At 35.8% G+C, this 20795-nt stretch overlaps 1 protein-coding gene and 1 long non-coding RNA gene across 2 annotated transcripts; one reads left to right on the top strand and one right to left on the bottom strand.

Annotated features, from left to right (window-relative positions):
- The first annotated feature begins 12573 nt into the window (after window positions 1–12573).
- LOC111887140 (uncharacterized) lies at window positions 12574–13788 on the top strand. The gene is made up of 2 exons (XR_006188728.2): window positions 12574–12780; window positions 13629–13788. It is a non-coding gene; the product is annotated as an uncharacterized LOC111887140 (long non-coding RNA).
- A 2286-nt stretch (window positions 13789–16074) lies between these two features.
- LOC111887144 (putative UPF0481 protein At3g02645) lies at window positions 16075–18605 on the bottom strand. Its single transcript, XM_023883306.3, has 2 exons — window positions 18502–18605; window positions 16075–17490 (listed from the first exon to the last, which is right to left on the bottom strand). Exon 2 carries the CDS (start codon window positions 17465–17467, stop codon window positions 16127–16129), a length of 1341 nt encoding a protein of 446 aa, XP_023739074.1. The 5' UTR covers window positions 17468–17490; window positions 18502–18605; the 3' UTR covers window positions 16075–16126.
- Between the last annotated feature and the right edge of the window lie 2190 nt (window positions 18606–20795).

Genomic DNA, 20795 nt, shown 5'->3' with positions numbered 1-20795 from the left:
TGTGAAGGTTTGAAGAAGGAGAAGAAGCAAGGAGCAAGGAGAAGAGGTGTAGTGCAAAGATCCAAGGGCAAATCTGAGTTATTTGAGGTATTTTCGGACTTTCCCTCTTGTTATATGCTTTAAACCTCCATTAGAGCCCTCCTAGGATCTAGTTGATGCTTGTTCCAAGCCTTATGTTTGCATGAATGCCTTAATAAGTCGAGATATCTATAGATCTGAATGATTGGGTGTTGTAGAGCCCAGATCTACTGCCTTTTTGGAGTTACTTTGCATATTAACCATAGATCTACCCACTTTGTGCATCTTTTAGCCTTATTTCCCTTATTCATGAGGTTGTACACGTAAAGTTGGAAACTTTACGTGGTAAATCAGCTTATTGGACTCAGATCTATCAATTGTATGTGTTGGATTCAAACAAAATCGAGTAAAAATCAGTTGCATGGCGGCAACTCGGCGAGTCGGGAAGAACGACTCGGCGAGTTGGGTCGCGAGTCCCCGATTCCTTCATTTTTATCAGTGTCGAGTGGATCCAGTGAGTTAGAGAGTGGACTCAGCGAGTTGAGAGTAGACTCAGTGATGGAGGGACTCGGCGAGTTGTTCATACAACTCGGCGAGTCCAAGGCAATCTTCTTAAGCTCAAGAACAACTCGTCGAGTTGTTCATAGGGACTCGGCGAGTCGGATGAAGATTGTCTGAGTTCTTGGATCGGGAGAGTACTCGTTGAGTCGATGCCATAATCGACGAGTAGCAGCGAGTTGAGTCGAGGAGTGAGGATAGGGACTCGGCGAGTTGGCGGCCCAACTCGGCGAGTCAGGTCAACTATGGGTTGACTTTGACCGAGAGTTGACTTTGTCTGAGAGTTGACCTTGACCTGGGGGTAAAAGAGTCATTTTACCCAGTGCAGTGTTTAGTATTTGATTTAGTATGTTTATGGACTTGTAGCCGGGGAGATACCGGAGCAGCAGCAGTTAGCCCTCAGAGCTATTCACTCAGCAGCCAGTTCACGAGGTGAGTCTCCCTTCAGTAGGAACGGGTCTACGGCCACAATGTCGGCCCGTGTAATTATCAGTAGTTCCGGTCTTTAGTTGATGTAGTAGCTAGCTGGCTTGACGTATTTGTGATTCAAGCATATTTGTGTTATGTGTTCCGGACTTCGGTCCGATGCAGTTAGTTCTGGATTTCGGTCCGATGCAGTCAGTTCCGGACTTCGGTCCGATGCAGTGAGTTCTGGACTTCGGTCCGATGCAGTTAGTTCCGGACTCCGGTCCGATGCAGTTAGTTCCGGACTCTGGTCCGATGCAGGGGACAAGGTCCCGGTCAGTTCCGGACTTCGGTCCGATGCAGCTAGTTCCATACCTCGGTCTGATGCAGTGGGCAAGGCCCAGTATGTGATTTATATGTATTGTATGGTATGTGGTAGTTTGGGGGAGCTCACTAAGCTTCGTGCTTACAGTTTCAGTTTTGGTTTCAGGTACTTCCGCTTGTAGAGAGAGGAGCTCGGGATGATGGCATCGCACACACCACAGCTTCAGCTTTTATCCTGGGAGTTGATTGGTTCTTGATTTTTATATAACATGGATATGATACAGTTTTCCGCATAGTGTTTTTTTATTATTATTTTGAGATACATCATGTATGGTTTATGATATGACACTCAGATTATGGTTTTTGGTTATGTTGAAAAACGAAATTTTTGGGTCGTATTTTTGGGACGTTACACCTGTGCTGCTAAAACTCACGGGCCTCGCCCACGGGTCTCACTCGCCCTTATCCTTCTAGTCTCATTTGCCTCACTACTCTCGCACGGGCCTCGCCCACTAGTCTCACCCAACCATACTACTGAGCAACCCTGCTCTCAGGTCTCACCTACGGGCCTCGCCCGCGGGTCTCACCCAACTATATCCTAGCGCGGCCTCTCACAAGGTCTCACCTCTCAAGGGTTATACAGGCAAACTCCTTACCATTCTCATCCGTTACTCATTCTGATACCTATCTGAATGCTAGGAGATAAGGGCCTCACCCCAACTCCGCCAACGAAGCCACTATGGAATGCTACGGCTTACCCGCAATCTTACATCACCTTCTATCGCCGTCTGCTAGTGAATGCTACGGCTGCCCCGTAGTCTGACAACAATTCCCACCACTGACTGCTAGTGAATGCTACGAAAGCCCCATAGTCTTACATTACTTTCCACCACTAACTGCTAGTGAATGCTACGGCTGCCCCGTACTCTTACATCACTTTCCACCACTAACTGCTGCTGAAGAAAGTTGAGGCTCTCCCGCCGCTCTTCCATGCTCTACATGTTGCTTCTGCCACTGTCTACTAACACGAAAGCATCCCATGCTATCTGACCTTAAGATGTTCATTCCGACTCACACGAGTCCTACAGGCGATCCTTCAACCTGAATCCGAACCACATTCTCACCATCACCATTTACACACACGGACTGATGGGGAGTTTCTCAAACTCCCAACCCTGAACTACTCAATCCATCAAATGCTGAACTACCTCTTTTCCTTCTCAGAAATCACGTACTCGTTCTGGATTTGCGTGCTCTTACCCTTGTACATTCGGAGGATTCTCCCCCACTTCGATCCTGCTTACACCTCGCTGCTCAATGAATAGAAATCCCAATCGTTGCTACCATTCCATAATCAATCTGCTGAGGAATCCCAAGCTTACCATAGCTAGGGATCTAACCAGTCCATTTCTAAAACTTATACGGCTCCGAACTAGCGAGACATACCGAGTCTCTCCAAGGCATGCTGCAGTTACTGCACCCTAAGTAACCTTCTTCGATAGAACCCATCCCTTAACTACTAACCAAATATCCAAGGTATGCAGATGGCATATAACTCGACCACAATCAAACCACTCAAAAATAAAATACTCATACTGATAATGATGCAGAACCATAACAATATAATCATGCACAAAAAAAAGAACTGAAAACGGAAATCGCATACCTGCAACATCCGGTGCTGCACCGCTACCACTCCTGCACGCGCCCCCGTACGCCCCTGCCACACTTCCCGCACCAGCTGCGGTCCTGGTAATCCCTCGATCTCGAATCCGATCCCTTGGGCCTTTTGCCCGAACTCGCGGCTACCTGAACCTCATCCGGATTCCTCTTCCGGATCTGCTCGAAATCAATTTCCCTCTCCCTGGCCCAAGAAATCATATCTTCCAGCGTCTTACAACCGGACCTGCTTATGAACTCCCTGATGTCATCCCTCAGCATCTCGTGATATCGGGCCTTCTTCATCTCCTCATCCGCGACATACTGCGGAACAAGAAGGGCCCTCTCCCTGAACTTGGCGGTGATCTCCACCACAGTCTCAGTGGTCTACGTCAAATCCTGAAACTCCCAAGCCAACTGCTGCACCTCAATAATTGGCGAAAACTCCGCCCTGAACCTAGCTGAGAAATCGCTCCAAGTCATCACGTCCAACGCGGCATCATCACCCAAAGCATGACCAATCTCTTCCCACCAATCCCTCGCTCTGTCCTTCAGGAGACAGGAAGCGAGTCTGACCTTGTCCTCCTCAGGACACCGGCTCGTATGGAACGTGTTGGCAACATCAGCCAACCATCTGCTGCTAGCGATGGGGTCCCTAGCCCCATGATAATCTGGTGCCCCGCAAGCCCTGAACTCCCGAAATGTCAAGGTACGCGCTCCCATCAATGCCATCATCTTAGTACGGAAGGCTCCCAGCCTCTCATCCAAAATCTCCAATATACCCTCCTTGATCGTGCCAAAGATCACAGGAGTCTGAGCTAGAATACTGTGCATAACCTCAGCTAATATCAACTCTCTCATCCGCTCCTCGAGCTGCTCGGCCCCTGAACTCGAGCCCGATCCCTCTCCGGCGCCTGATCCGCCCGCTGGTCTCTCTCGCAACGTCACCATACTGAAACATATAACATAACCACTATCAGAATACTCCTCACTGCTGCGAGACCAAACATACGCACTACCAGGTTCCCGGTCTTGTCTCAGCCTTTCCCTAATCGAGTACGGATCCTCTGCTTTCAGTAGTACGGGCCCATACTACCTTCCACATCTATCCGCACTTTCCTCAAGAACTGCTTCAACTCCACCAGGTCCCTTTTCTACTACTACTGCTCCCAGCACTACCTCATCCTAGGCTTACCCTAGGGAAACCTCTGACTCAAATCAATCATGTCCTCAGCTGCTGAAGGTCCCCTTGTGATGCCAATTAGCCACCACCTGGATACCATCACATGTGACGAGGCTCAGATAATCCCTCAAGTAAATGACTCGTCCCTACAACGGTTGGACTCAAACAAGAGCTGCGCAATAGGACCAAATCCAACACTCTGAGATTATTCAACCCTGATCACATGTGACGTGTCGTATCCACCTAATGGCTAACTCCCATCACTCAGAATCCCACAATGCACAATGCAAGCAGCATTCAGACAAAGGGAAAAATCTAACCATAACATACTCAAGCAATCATAATATCATACCAAGAATCTGAACTAGCATGCAACACAAACTCATAAACTCAGGCATAACCTAAACAGGCTATCCTACAATTGTCTTGTCACAACTAGAAATTTTGTGTCTTGTAATCACAACACTCAAGTAAAATGTTGAATCAACAACTTAAGAGCATGTAAGATGCTTACTTCATGGCAACAAAATTTCAATCAAGTACACCATACAAGCATTTCAAATAGTCAACAAGTAATTGGAAACCCTAGAAGTTCTTGTGTAGGTCCATTTTGGACTAGGACTTCCTTATTGGGCCCAATGGGCCAATAAGCTTCCAACTTGACTATCTTGGGCTTAGAACCTTTAAATGGGCTCTAATTGGACCCACTTTCATTTATTTCAACATTTTGGGCCATGTTGGGCCTAGAATGAAATAAATTAAATATTATGAACTATTATGGACCATAATTAACCTAATCTAGCCTAATAAAGCATAAAAATCACACTCATATCTTATAGGACCAACAATCATTCAACCTAACTCTTATATGGGCTTAGGAGCAATAAAGCCCAAAAATCTCTTTTTCCTCTCCCAAATCTCGGCCCAAGCCCAATCCATAGGGAAGAGTTCACTTTCATAGCCACCTCATTTTTACATGTTGGTTTTCCATGCATCTTATCTCATACTTCCATGCACATATCACTTCAAGATCTATTTCTTTCTCTCCCTTCTTGTTTCGGCCGAGAGCACACACACACACACACCTTACAAAAACACTCTCAAAGTTACTCAAGAATCTCCATCCAAGATCTCAAAAATTTGGTTAGAAGTTTAAGGATCTTCATAAAGTGATTCATCATCTAAGCTCCTAAACTCGAGATCTTAAAGGAAAGGTTGCTAGGGCCGAAAATCACCTCATTTCTTTCCATCTCTTCTCCAAAAACCGAAACCACACCCAAAGGTGAGCTTCATACCCCCTATTTTTTGGTTTTATAAGTTTTTTGGGGGGGAGAATACAAGCAAATGTGTAGATCTATGTGTATATGTATGCCTTGTGTGATTTCTATGTTTATATTTGTGTTTTTGTGTGAATATGATGTTGGATCTAGTCACAAAGCCCTTAAAACCGAGATTTACTTTGGGTTATATGATACTAGCATAAATTATATTACTACATGCAAATCATTTCTAGAAAAATAACCAAGTTGGTTAATATTAACTTCTTTGGGCTAAAAACTCATTTTTGGACTCAAAATGTTAAAAATATAAAGTTAAAGGGCCCAAAATGACAAGATACAAATTCTGATGGTTGAAATGTGTCAAAACAGTTTCAATAATGTATTTTCTGGAAATATATTCTTTTGAGGGATTAAAATGTAAAATTTTAAGCATAATGGGCCAAAAATGAAATTTTCGGCCCAATAAAGCCCAATATGCGAGATTTTCAATTTTGAGGGGCTGAAACTGTATTTTTCTGTAAAACAGGGGACTACTAGTGCTCCAAGTCCATTTCAAGGGTTAAAATTACTTTTCATATTTAAAAAGGACCAAAGATGCAAAAAATTTCTATTTTGGCCCAAAAGTGTAAAAGTTGCAAAAAAAATGAGGTTTCAGCCGAGAAAACTACATTTTGAGGGACTAAAACTGTTTTCAAATAAATATGAGCTGAAAAATATCATTTCCAACAAGTTTTGATACTAAAATGTCAAGAAAAATGGTTTAAGGACTAAATCGGAAATTATTTTATTCAAAGGGTTAAAAATGTAAACTTATAAAAGAAAGGGGTTGCAAACAGAAAAACTTCAATGTTCTAAACAATAAATCCGTTGTGATAAAAATACTGATACCGTGACTACCGACAAAGCATAATACACAACCAACACCAAAAATCGTTGCCAAACGAATTGATTCGGTCTCGAATCAATAACGAATCTGAAACTACTAACACGACGATATTCAATACACACGCGGAAATTTCGGGAAGTCAACACATACGTGGGAATACACAGACGTCGATACACCATCTTCGGGTCGGGCCAAGGGCCCTTCGCATTCACTATAGCCTTGAACGACTAATGGAATTATTGAGGTCTTCGTGCCCTCTTTTCTCCTCGGTTGTGGGGCTACGAGAAGTCAGGGTGGTTGGATTAAGTGAATAGTACGGACGACGCCTAAGGGATCGTTAGTATAGTTGTAAACTAGTCTTTTTTGTTAACGCGTGTTTATAACAATTCACAATACACATTTAATTCAATGTCCCCTGGAATCAATGACTTCACATGCCGCAATGGTACAACAACTATACGGAAAGCGTAATTCAAAGTATTAGGAAAACATCGGGTTTTCCTAGGGTTATTCAATACATACAACTACGAGATGCACACCAAGTATAACAAATTCTTTTTACATTTATAGAAACAAACAAGCATACTTACGGATCTTCACACTTTTTTTACGATACTCTTTTCAGAAAATATCGGATTTTCTGGTGGTTTTCAAAACAATACAAAACATTATTTTTCACACACTGCTTATGAACTCACCAACATTTCATATGTTGACGTTTTTCAAAATACTTGTATTCTCAGGTGACAGGTAAACCGAGGGAAAAATGTACTCAGTGATGACTTGCTGTTGTTTAACTATTATCGAACAATTTACTTTTGGGGAATGTAATGTTTAAAACAATGTACTAAATGTAAACACTACCAGTTGTACTATCTCAATGCATGGTGATGAATGATGTTATGTTTCATGTATATTCAATGTAATGGTATTCAATTGAGTCACAACAGCCCTCAGACGTTTCCGCCGTCTGGTTCGAGGGTGTGACATGTCTAACCAGTACTATCATGCAGCTCAAAAGCGCATATAACAGGCACATAAGGCATCCTCCCTAGATCCTTAGTCCTAGTCTAGCATGCTGTTCTATTAACTGATAATCAAAACATAGACTTGTATGGGTATTTTGGGGTACTTACTTGAGCTCGGTTGATTGCATGCACCACATCTCTTTTCTTTATTCAAAGTTCTTTTCTTTTTGAATTCTTTTTGCTTTTCTAAAACTGTTTTCTTTCTCCAAAACTCTCTTTTACAAAATTGTCTTTTCATTTTGAAAACTTCTATACCAATTCCTCAGTTTGAGTTTAGACACCCCCGAGAGCATGTCCGAATCCCTCAAACCAAGGCTCTGATACCAACTTGTAACGACCCAAAATTCAAGACCAAAAAATTCTTTTAATAAAACATTACTTTAAGCAAAGTCATCATTCCAAAACATAATCAGAGTATTAATTTTCAAAACACATGTTCATTATTAGAGTAAACATTCCCAGGCAGTCTAATCTATGGTGTGTGCCATGCGATCACCCTAAGCTCTTCCCTCCGCTAATGGAAGTACCTGAAACCAAAACTGAAAACCGTAAGCATGAAGCTTAGTGAGTTCCCCACCCTACCCCATACCATGAACAACCACATACTGCACATACTGGGCCACGCCCGCTATCTTGGGCCTCACCCCCTGCCTCGGGCCTCGCCCGCTATAACGGCCCCGCCGCTCCAGGCCCTGCCTGGCTTCGAGCACCGCTTAGATACAGATCTATTTCACTTAGGCCTCGCTTGTCACAGGGCCTCGCCCGCCAACAAATAATTACACATAAACATATCACAACACATAAGCTAAACTCACACGACTGATCCTGTCCTAAGGCCTCGCCTATCCTGGGCCTCGCCCTTATCCTGCTACTGATGAGTCATGGAACCCCGTCCACACTCCTACTGGTAGTGAGATACTGGCCCAGCTCACTCTCACTCCTTCCCTAACTTGGGTCTCGCCCCTATTTTGCTACTAATGAGATATGGAACCCCATCCACACTCTGCTGTTGGTGAGATACGGGACCTCACCCACACTCACCTCCCTACCAGGCACATACATGTATCACACAGACAATAAGTATAAACAATCATATAAACAAATCCTTGGGCACCAGCCCGCTATTAATGGACCTCGTCCTGAATATCACACTAGCATACTGTGCCTAGGGCTAACCCCCGGGTCTTCTACTCATAACTACATGGACCGGCATTGTGGCCTTAGACCCATTCACACAAAGGGAAACTCACCTGCACTGGCTGAACATGCTGATGATCTCACTAGCTGCTGCCCGACAACTCACTGAACTCCTGCTCCCCTTGCTCCCCGAACTACCAATATCTAAGCAACACTGAGCCTAACTGACCCCCGAAAGACAACCAAGTCAACTCTGGTCAAAGTCAACCTTCCAGTTCGACCCTACTCGCCGAGTCACCCTACTGACTCGCCGAGTTCATATGTTCAGAGTCCTTCTATTCGCTTCTCGACTCGCTGAGTCAATCCATGACTCGCCGAGTCTACCGATTTCTGAGACCTGACTTGTCCAACTCACCGAGTCTCCACTCGACTCACTGACTCGAGTCTCAACTCGAAGGGTTTGGGGTTTCGCAACCTAACTCGCCGAGTCCAAGAACAAACTCGCCGAGTACAAGGCAATCTTCATCTGACTCGACGAGCTGTTCATCTCACTCGTCGAGTTTCTCCTGCTCTTCATGCTACTCGCCGAGTCCACTCAAAGGACTCATCGAGTCCATTCAGATCTCCTTACATGCAGTAACTGCTAGTGAATGCTACAGCTACCCCGTAGTCTTACATCACTTTCCACCACTGACTGCTGCTGAAGAAAGCTGAGGCTCTCCCGCCGCTCTTCCATGCTCTACATGCTGCTTCTGCCACTGTCTACTAACACGAAAGCATCCCATGCTATCTGACCTCAAGATGTTCATTCCGACTCAAGTCCTACAGGCGATCCTTCAACCTGAATCCGAACCACATTCTCACCATCACCATTTACACACACGGACTGATGGGGAGTTTCTCAAACTCCCAACCCTGAACTACTCAATCCATCAAACGCTGAACTACCTCTTTTCCTTCTCAGAAATCACGTACTCGTTCTGGATTTGCGTGCTCTTACCCTTGTACATTCGGAGGATTCTCCCCCACTTCGATCCTGCTTACACCTCGCTGCTCAATGAATAGAAATCCCAATCGTTGCTACCATTCCATAATCAATCTGCTGAGGAATCCCAAGCTTACCATAGCTAGGGATCTAACCAGTCCATGGTGATGTCTTCCTATTTACCCATAGGTACAGGTAAAGGTTCTAAACTCCCTTATGGTTTCTGATGTTACGCTTTAACTCTTACACATGATACATACTCTGCCACATACTTTGTGTTACACCCCCAAACTGAGAAAACGATGGAAATGTCTGGGGGTGGATGACTTAATGTACATTATCATAACAATTGAATAATATATATCAAAGCATTACAAACATTATTTTGAAAATTTATAAGTTTTTACATTGTATTCGGATCATTGTTTGTTTGATTGCCAAATACATGTGACATAAATATGTGATGCGACGTTGCCACGCTCCATCTGCAAAATCCTTAAAAATATCTCTTTATTGATTTCCTGATAATACAAGTAGTTTTGAAAAAGTGTCAACAATTAAGTGGGTGAGTTCATAAGCATTTGTATGAGAAAAATCTACCAATTTTCCCTGTAAGATGAAAGATTGTTCTCCAGAAAATCCAATGTTTTCTTTTAAATGTAATGTAGTCAAGGATACCCTAAGACTAAAAATATATAAGTTTTCTTGTACTCGGAAGTAGTATAATGTAGTTTTAATATTTATAAAACCATTCGGATGTAAGTTTCCAGAAATGTAAGTTGTACTGTATTGGAAAATAATGTACTGTAGTTGTATCTGTTAAAACCCTTTAAATGTATGTTCCTGGAACTACTAGTTTTACTGTAAAATAGTCTAATGTAGTTTTATTATAAACTAAAATTTGGTTGAATGTAAGTTAGCCCCCAAAATGTATTAGTTAATAACCCATTTAAGTTATTATAACCATGCTAGCGACTAGTGGCGTGTTACGACGTTCTTCAAGCGTCAGAATGGTACGACATTTGTCACCGCAGACCTGTCGGTCTAACTGTTGCTAACAGTTTAGGTGCGGTATTGTCAGTCCCGTATAGATCTATACACAAGTGTCACGCTTTCCCTACGAGAGACTTTGGTTATTATATAGGACTTTAGCGTGTAGTCTGCTAAGTATGGTGAAGAATGTCTCACAAAATTGTATTAACCGGTTTACATATGGTGTAATGAAATCAATTTTTCTTGTAATTGTATGTATTACCCTTTCGTAGTGTTTACATAGCGTAAAAATAATAATACTTTTAAATAATTATTTCATTGTCCCCCAAAAAAGGATAAAATAGTGTGAATGCCCCATAAACTATACGAATTATAGTTTATACAAATTGTTTCGTTAAAAAGATGAATCCTTTGTATGTACCATATATATATATATATATATATATATATATATATATATATATATATATATATATATATATATATATATATATCTCGTAGTGTATTTGTACTTTGTTTTTCGTAGCGTTGCGTTTTTAGTCAAAACCTTGTATGTATATGTTCCACAAATTTGGGAATAAAACTATTTCATAATTTAGCATCTTTGTATAAACGGTAAGAAAAGTATGTGATTAAATACATATAATCACATGTAATTAAATACACGAGAACAAATATTGAATTGAAAACATAAAATGATTATTGTCCATGTAAATCATATTTGATTAGATACATAAATCTAATCACATGTGATTAAATAATGAAAACAAATATTGAATCGAGAAAGCAAAAATGAATATTTTCCTCATAAAGCATATGTGATTGGATACATATAATCACATGTGATTATATGTATCTTATATGGACAATATTTGTTTTCATGTTTTCGATTCAATAGTTTTTCTCATGTATTTAATCACATATAATTAATACGGACAAGGAGAAACTTTTGAATCTAGTGTACAAAATGAATCTTGGGTTATGGGTGGTGGGTACTGGGTAATGGTAGGTGGTGGGTGGTGGTAGTGGCGGGTTTATTCAAATGTGATTATATGTATTTAGTCACATATGATTTATGTGGAAAATATTAATTTTAATGTCAATTGAATAATTTTTTAATGTATTTAATCACATATATATATATATATATATATATATATATATATATATATATATAAAGTGGACAAAGAACAACAATAGAATTGAGAACGCAAAAATGAATCATATGTGATTAAATACATATTATCACATGTGATTAAATGCATATAATCACATGTGATTAAATGCATATAATCACATGTGATTAAATACATGAGAACTACTATGAAATCGAGATAATGAAAACTAATATTGTCCATATAAATCATATGAGATAGATACATATAATGCCATGTGATTATGTATTCAATAATTTTTTTCATGTATTTAAGCACATGTGGTTATATGTATCTAATTGCATTTAATTAATTTGGAAAATATTTGTTTTCGTTTTTAATTTAATAGTTGTTCTCGTGTATATAATCACATCTGATTATATGTATTTAATCACATTTGATTATATGTATTTACTCACATATAATTTATGTGGACGAAATTCTTTTTCACATTTTCGATTTAATAGTAGTTTTCGTAATTTGATCGCTTATGTATTAAATAGACATACAAACGTATATAATCAAATAAAGAAAAACTGAAACTAAAAATAGTTATATATATTAACTAATTCAATTTATATAGTAATTAAATTTATAATAATATATATAGGTATATTAAATAATTCAATGTATCTATTACATAACTCAATTTACAAATATGAGTATATATAGTCTCATTCAATTTAGAAATATGAGTATATATAGTCTAGTTGATGCTAAGGTATACTACCACAAATGCAAGAAAGACATTAAAGTAAAATAATGATAAAATATAAAATATTAAGAAATGAATGGTTTGGAGATAGCCACGATTAAAGTAAAATAAACGCTAAAATATAAAATATTAGGAAATGAATGGTAAGGAGATAGCCACGACATATTAATTAAATCAAATCATTTAAAAAAAAATATTAAATCAAATACTTTCTCAAAGGATAAGAGACTATAACTCCAATCTATTACCTGTAACATCGCTGGTATATCTTAAGAAAGATAACAAGATACACCACTTTAGCTTCAAAATCGAAATCGCCCCCAAAAACCACAATCATCTTCAAAGGAACCAAAATCAACTTTCGATCTGCAGCTATCGCCGCCTCATTTTCAACTCATGGACCAAATTTGGAGTCGCCGGAAAAATAGACGATTGTGAGGAAAATAACGGAAAAGGTAACAATTGGGAGTAGTTCAAAGGATAGGTATAGAGTTCGTAATAGAGCAATTATTCAATTAATATTGTAGAATGAAAGGTATTTAATGTGTGGTAATTCTGATAGCAATGCATCAAGTATTAAGTTTGTGTTTCTTCCTTATGAGATATTACCCGGCTCCTCCAATTCTTACAATACCTTGTGGTATTAGTCCCATTTTATTGCTCGATTCTCAAATCACGGTCCTAAATTCTTAGGTAATCTAAAGCAATTCTCCTTTTTAACCTTATCAGATTCTGAAACTAGCCCTAATTGGTAGAGGACTCAACATTCTCGAGCTTGCCCTAATGTTTCCGCACATGACGCCCTGTTAAAGGAAGCCTACCCAACATGGAGCTTAATTGTAATTGTCATTGATAACAATAACTTACACACTAGAAAAACGGTGGGGATATGATGATAGATGAACCCAACGGAAAAAATCATCCATAATATTAGACGTCATGTTTATTGATATTGTGTTTGTTGGATTTAAGGTTTCATGTAGATTTATCATGGTTTTATAACGCCCTATTTTATTGTCTATTGGCTGCATAACGACCTGTTTCTTCTTTCCATTCTAATGCTCCATTTGATTGTAGTAGATACTTTTATTGTTCAAACCTCGCTTCACCAGATTTATGCAATGGATGCCAGTGAGATACCATTGCATGTATGCTCTTTGTTTATGTATACATTATACATAACACTAAATACATGTTGTTTATAACATAGCAGTGGGATTGAAGTTTTATTAATTCCTATTAAACTTATCTGTGGACCGATACTTTTGTGATGTTCATAATCTTTCTTTGGACTGATTTATAGGTGATTCGTCAAGCAACCTTGAGAAAGAGTGATACATGTTTTTGTTTTCTCCGTTAGAAAAGAGCCAAGAAGAGCTCCTGATTAGGGATTGATGCATGTGTTGGAGGTTACTTATCCATATCTACAAATTGTGTTAAATGAGATGAAAATTGTTTATGTAGCTGTTGTTTTTTGTCCATATTCTATTTCCTTTGCTTTTGTTGTTGAATAATTGGGTGGGTAAATTTATTTTTATAAGAAAGAAAATATTTCTCATATGTAATGCTAAAAGAACATAACATCAAGTTACTTGCAAAATTTAAGGATAAAAATGTTTATGAAATCCCTCTGGATCCATTTTAGTTTAATGGTCGTATACATAATAATAAAATCAAAACATGAACAATTGCAAACAATAACTTTCATTTTAATTTGACAAACTTAATCGCGGGTTCACATAAATCATCGTTTATCTTTTTACAATTAAAATGATCACAACTAAAATAGTTGACGTGATCATAAACTAAAAATAAATTATCTAATAAAATTGAATCCATGAAAAAAATTAATGTACATATTATATGCAATATCAATTGAAATTATTTTAAATTGAAAACATTAACATTATATCCATATATAAGATGTTATAAGGTAATTAAAAATTAGGTAGATGGAGTTTACCTTTTTTTTCAAAAGTATTTTATGGTTAATCACTAAAATTTTTTTATTTTTTTTCAAATAAAATCACATAATTTTTTTAATTATATTAAAAATTAAATAACAACATATGTTTTTTTAATTATATTAAAAATTAAATAACGACATAGGTTTATTTTTTTAACAAAATAATAATATACCTTTAACTATGTTTTTTTCCTCTAAATTTACAAACGAAAAAAGTGTTTTTTTCAAATATCTTATCATGAAATTGAAGCTAATGAATTAAAACTAATCAATGTTCGCCAAATAAAACAAATCAGTGAAACAAACTATTAACACTTGTCGCTTGACGCGGATAAACGACTAGTATATATATATATATATATATATATATATATATATATATATATATATATATATATATATATATATATATATATATATATATAATGTGATTACCATTAGAATTCGAGATTTTTACAAAAATGTAGTGTTTTAATATAATATTTACCAGTGTTCTAAAAGGCGTTATGAAAAACTTCATAATGTTGCTGTTAGGCGTGACGCGTGGCAAGGCGTGATATGGCGTGCCATGGCGTGTTATGGCGCGTGTTTTTTCGTTTGAGACACGTTTTTTTGTTCTTTTTTATACATTTTCGAATCAGACATATAAGTATTGTGTTTTTTATTAACTTTATGTTATTAGTTGTTGATATAACACTTCTAAAAACTAGGTATATTTGATATAAATTTATATTTATGCGGTAATATAATTATAAATTAATACAAAATTGACGCCTTACATCACGTCTTGAAAAATATCATGGCTCGCCATAACTCGTTAAGCTTGAGGCTTGGTCTTGCCGCCACGCCACGCCTCACGCCTTTTAGAACCTTGATATTTAACAACTAATGGTACTTTAGAATTTATTTACTGTATTGTATTAGTTTTAAAGATAGAAAGGAAAAGAAACCAATAGTCCACAAAACCAGTCGCACTTTTTATCCCATCTTTCCTTTGAGGTCTCAAATGATCTTCTCCCTCGTTGTTAACGTTTCCGTATCTTTGATGACTGTAGCTCCTTCTATGCATGCAGAAGCCAAGCTGTGGTGATGAGTTTGTGAGATAACAGTAATTTCTTGCTTGGAATCGTCCTTCTTCAAATAACTTTTACAGTCTCGTCTCTTCACACTTCACAGTATGTGTAACGCCTTCTTGTATCAAAGAAAATAGTGAATCGCATCACATTACACATCAGAGCTAGGCAACCCGCGACTGGCAACCATTTAGTATTATTGGTCGTAGGGTAATATGTTTTTTTTTTTTCTTTTTCGTAAAGCTCCTGCATCTATTGTTTTTGGTAATGGTCTTATTGGGTCTTTCACAGTTTCACTTGATTATATGCCAAACTAGTTTTAATTTGGTTACCTTATTGTTTCTTAATAAGTAATATAATAGAATTAATAAGTAAATATATTATAAAATACACTAATGGGTAACTATTTTTTAAAAGCAAAACTCTTTTGAAACGTTACCTTATTAAAGTATTGTCTTAACAAATCACTGATATAATTGATACCGGAACTCATCATAAACAATTTCCCATACCAAAGGAACTTTTTCAAATATAGAAACAAAAACTCAAAAAGAAATGTGAAAGTCTACTTCAAACCTAGCTACTTCGATTCTAAAATAACAACAATATATTGAAACCGACAAATATTAAACTTATAGTTCTTGAATATGTGGGACTTGCAAACAGAGACAAAAAAAGAAAAAAAAAACAACAAATACTGAAGTAAAACATGAACACCGAAAGATGAAAACATAATAAGAATGTAACGTTAATTACTTACAATTATGGGTTTGGGTGATTGATTGTATACACGGTCTGAACAAGGGTAAGAACAAACAAAACGATTGCAGCAAAGAGAGCAATTATAGACCATGGACTGCCGAAATATTTACGCTTCAACGCTGCAGCGGCATTGGGCCAGCAACTCTTGTAATAGGTATCCAGATCTTCCCACTCTTGATGGTAATAAAAACCAGATAAGGACACATATTGGCATATGCTGTTTATCATATTTGCAGCGTTCTCGTTGGCGCCACAATAGTTGACTAGGACCCTTGATTTTACCAACCTTGCAACATCCTCTGGAGTATCTACTAGCATATCCATGGCCCACATATATGACGTAACGCACTCTGGAATTGTACTCGACTGCTCGTATAGTATGAGGTTCCTTAAAATCAACTCAGTGGAATCACCAACATATAGTTTTGGCATTAACAGAGTAGGCTTATACCAAAACCATGGGAAGCATGAGAATCTTGGTAATTCCAGTTTCATGGCCAATGGCCAATTCACATCTTTATTAGCCCTGAAGTTCACCCCTGCCCTATCCAGTTCAATGGCCGAGTGTCTTTCTTGTTTCAAGATCGAGCCTCCATTTTGAAGAAAATTTGGTGATACTGGGAGATGCATAGGCACTAAACAGTTGTGCAGAAGACCAAGGATATGATCAGGAGATCCAGATAGGTTGATGTTGTCTGTAACATTATATTCTTGAAAAGGATTATAACCTTTGAGAAGTATTTCGAGATGGTCAGCGAGAGAGGGGTTTGGTTTAAAAAGAGGAATAGTAGATTCAAAGATGTCTTCAAGAACAAAAAACGGGATTTGGTTTTCTATAAGCAGAATATCATTAAATATTAATGGCATAGTCAACCGGTTTCCCATATATCTGCCGGCTTTTCCTGAAACAAGATGAGTAAAATAAAGGATAAAACATCCATCTATTACCATTATTCTAGCAAGTTCCTCATCCCCGTAGTAGGTCGCTGACTCTTCATAGCATTTCTTGATATCGTCTATTTTCATACTCACCTTTCGCAGACAATCTTCTAACGTTTCCTTTGGTTCGGAACCACACAGAGCTAATAAATTATGTAAATAAGTCGATTTTTGAACTTCAAACTTTTGCAAATTTGTATCTTTTCTGTGAAGAGGTCCAATAGAGACCAGCCTAGGCGTAAAAGATATTGGGCTGATATCTCGGTACAGTTTAGGAACCATGAAAATCGATGGTAGACGTTGTTCGTTAAGAACCTTTCCTTTTCTTTTAAAATCTAATAGAATTTTGACGTTACGTCCAACGCTGCCTCTTGCTCCAAACTCCACATCGTTATTTGACATTAAAATTATTAGCTTAATTCCCTCTATAACAAATCAGTTAGACGAAAGATTAGAAAACATACAGAGTATATATGATCCAAGAAACCGTGTTAATTAAAATAGATACAATCGTACAATATATACTTAAAAGTAATTAAAGTTTCATTTTGTAGATTGATTCTATATCACCTACAGTTCAATTTCTTATATATATATATATATATATATATATATATATATATATATATATATATATATATATATATATATATATATATATATTGGATGAAGGTAAAACTAATTATATTGGTGAGCTTCGAAATTATCCAGTTGTTTATCAAAACATTCTTCAATATGTTTAAATATAATTACTTTATGAAAATAAATTTTAAAAATATAAATTTAATTTCTTATTCAGTTAACTAATCCATATCGAACATAAATATCGGTTAATTGAATCGAATAACTGATTAACCCAACCAAAAAGTAATAATTATTATGAACTAAATTGGTTGACATAGAAACTTAATATTGTTATTTTGTGTGTGTAGTGTGTCATTTTCTATAGCATCTTTTTAGTGGCTTGACATAACTTCTCTAGTTCCAATAAAAGATATGAAAAATATGACATTGATATAAAGTTAACTTTGTTTCTTTGTAACACTTTTCATTTGTTTTGATATGGTTAAACTAGGAAGACACTATTACCCGATCATAGAGTACGTGATTAGTGGAGATAAAATAAATAATCAACACATAAATATAAAATTTTACTAAATAGACGGTTATTCAAAGCCAACCGGGTTAGACAAAACCAACTTTTACTAGCTAACTCTCTCTCTCTCTCTCTCTCTCTCTCTCTCTCTCTCTATATATATATATATATATATATATATATATATATATATATATATATATATATATATATATATATATATATATATATATATATATATATATATATTGTACACAAATTGGAATTGTATAGTGCAAACAAATTGAGATGTCATAAACTATAGCCAATATGTAATTAAATACGTCATAGAAGAAATTACCTGATTTCTTTCTATATTCTTTATAAGAAAAATAGTTTTAGTTTTACAGGGTAAAGAGCAAGAGTATTGAACTATTTAAGGACCTTGAGTGTGCGAGTGATAAGGTATATATAAGAGTATTGTGTGATTGTAAATTTGGGTTGACGCATACAAAGTCTTTCTAAATATCTTATGTATGACATGAAATTGGTATGATTTTAAATTTGAGTTGATCCAAACAAAGTCTTTCTGAATATCTTATGTACCATTGAAAATTTGTGTGATTTTAAATTTGGGATGACCCACACTCTTTCTAAATATAATACAATGAAACACACCATTAAATATATAACATTATATCATGTATTATATATACTAGATTATAACCCGCGTTAAACGCGGGTAAAGCCATAAAAAACATACAAATATCTACAAATATTTCATAATAATTATAAATTATTTTATGACTATTCGTAATTATTGAAATGTGTACAAGATTGTTTACAATCGGAATGTGTGGTCCTTAAATATTTTTGGGATATAATAATAATAATAATAATAATAATAATAATAATAATAATAATAATATTATTATTAATAATATTGTTATTATTATTATTATTATTATTATTATTATTATTATTATATACTAACTTAATATAATAAAAAAAGATAGAAAAAGTAGACTATAAATTTCTTAAGATTGGAACAATAAAAACATACAAATATCAAAATCTCGCATGAATATGATTAAAAATTACACATCACAAGGGACTATTAAATCCCATATTTGAGTGTGTCGCATAACTTAATAAAGCTAAATATAACAAAATTGGTTAAGATGTTTAACTTGATATATCTTTTTTTTTTCTAATTATTATAGTTAAATCCTAAAACAATAATCTATTTTTAGCTAAATATAAAAAATTATTTCTAAAATGTCTGTTTTTAACCAATTAAATTGATACAAATTTTTATTTATATTTGAAAGAAATATTTATGTTAATTTTTGTTTTGGAAAAAATGGACTTTACAAAAAGAACATTAAAAAATGATATCATTATGATTTCCAATGGGTTTTTAACATTTGACTCAACACATAGAAATTTTTTAGATAGTAAAGCTTTTTGTTGGTATTTTTTGAATTTTTTTATAATTGGTCATTTGATAATGGCAACCTTGCTACCAATAAGCTCATTGGCAATTTCTTGCATGAACATTAACATCCAACATGAAATCATAAAGCAAAACAAATAGTTATGTTGAGTTTTTTAAACATCAAAATCAAAGTTAAATCATAAAATAAGGTGCATACATAATAACATTCCTTTTTTGTGTGGCTTTAAATTTATAAGCTAGATTTACGCTATTAAAATAAGAGTAATTGAGAGCGATACCCTATTTGTATTTAATTACTTTTCATCACCTACATATAAGTTAAACAACTGCAAACCTTATCAAAAATCATTCATTTTAAGAGTTAAGACCCAAATATAAAAATATAAAAATTAACCCATCAATAAAAGTAGTAATTCATCTGCTCAGAGAATCCTTGTAAAAATCTTTGCCATTCTATCTTGAAAACAAAATTTTGCTGACATTTGAATAATTTTCACATTATATATATCTTCCACAACCAAATATACACTTGAATATGATCTTGATATTTTTGCCCTTAAGGGATTATATACAAATCTAGCTTTCAAAGACACGTCTGAAACAAATACATACATTTCTACATATCTCGCATGAATACAATCAACAGCCCACATAAACTTTACACTGTCGCAACCTTTATGTGTTTTAAGGTTCTTTGGTGAATAACCTTCCTTGCTAGTCTGGTATAAAAGAAAAATGATATAAGGATCTCATGCCACGGTTTAACAAAGATAAATAATTACAAAAAAAAAAAGTAAATACCTGAAAGCATTAAAAGGATACTTATAATAGCATTTTGTATCAGAGCGACCTTAAAGAAGTTGTAAGCCCTTTACCCTTAAATATTTAGTACTAGTTTATAATCCGTGGGAATCATGGTTATAAAATTAACTAAACTTTTATAATAAAAACTCAAAATTATTAATCATTTATTTTTAATAAATTATTAATTAAAAGATATTTTTATTAGTTATGTGAAATTATAATCGTTGATTCAAATATATATATGTAAAATTAATTTTTAATATATTAGACATTTTTTTATTTGTGAATTAATGAAAACAATAATTTAAAACTTAAAATTTAAAATAGAGAATAAATATATTGACAAATAGTATCACATTAATGAGAAGGTCTAATAAATTTAAAATGAAGAA

This window comes from Lactuca sativa, chromosome 2 (assembly GCF_002870075.4).
Source record: "Lactuca sativa cultivar Salinas chromosome 2, Lsat_Salinas_v11, whole genome shotgun sequence".
NCBI classification, from domain to species: Eukaryota; Viridiplantae; Streptophyta; class Magnoliopsida; order Asterales; family Asteraceae; genus Lactuca; species Lactuca sativa.
The sequence above is the reverse complement of the archived record's forward strand: the minus strand, read 5'-3'. Positions and strand labels throughout refer to the sequence as shown.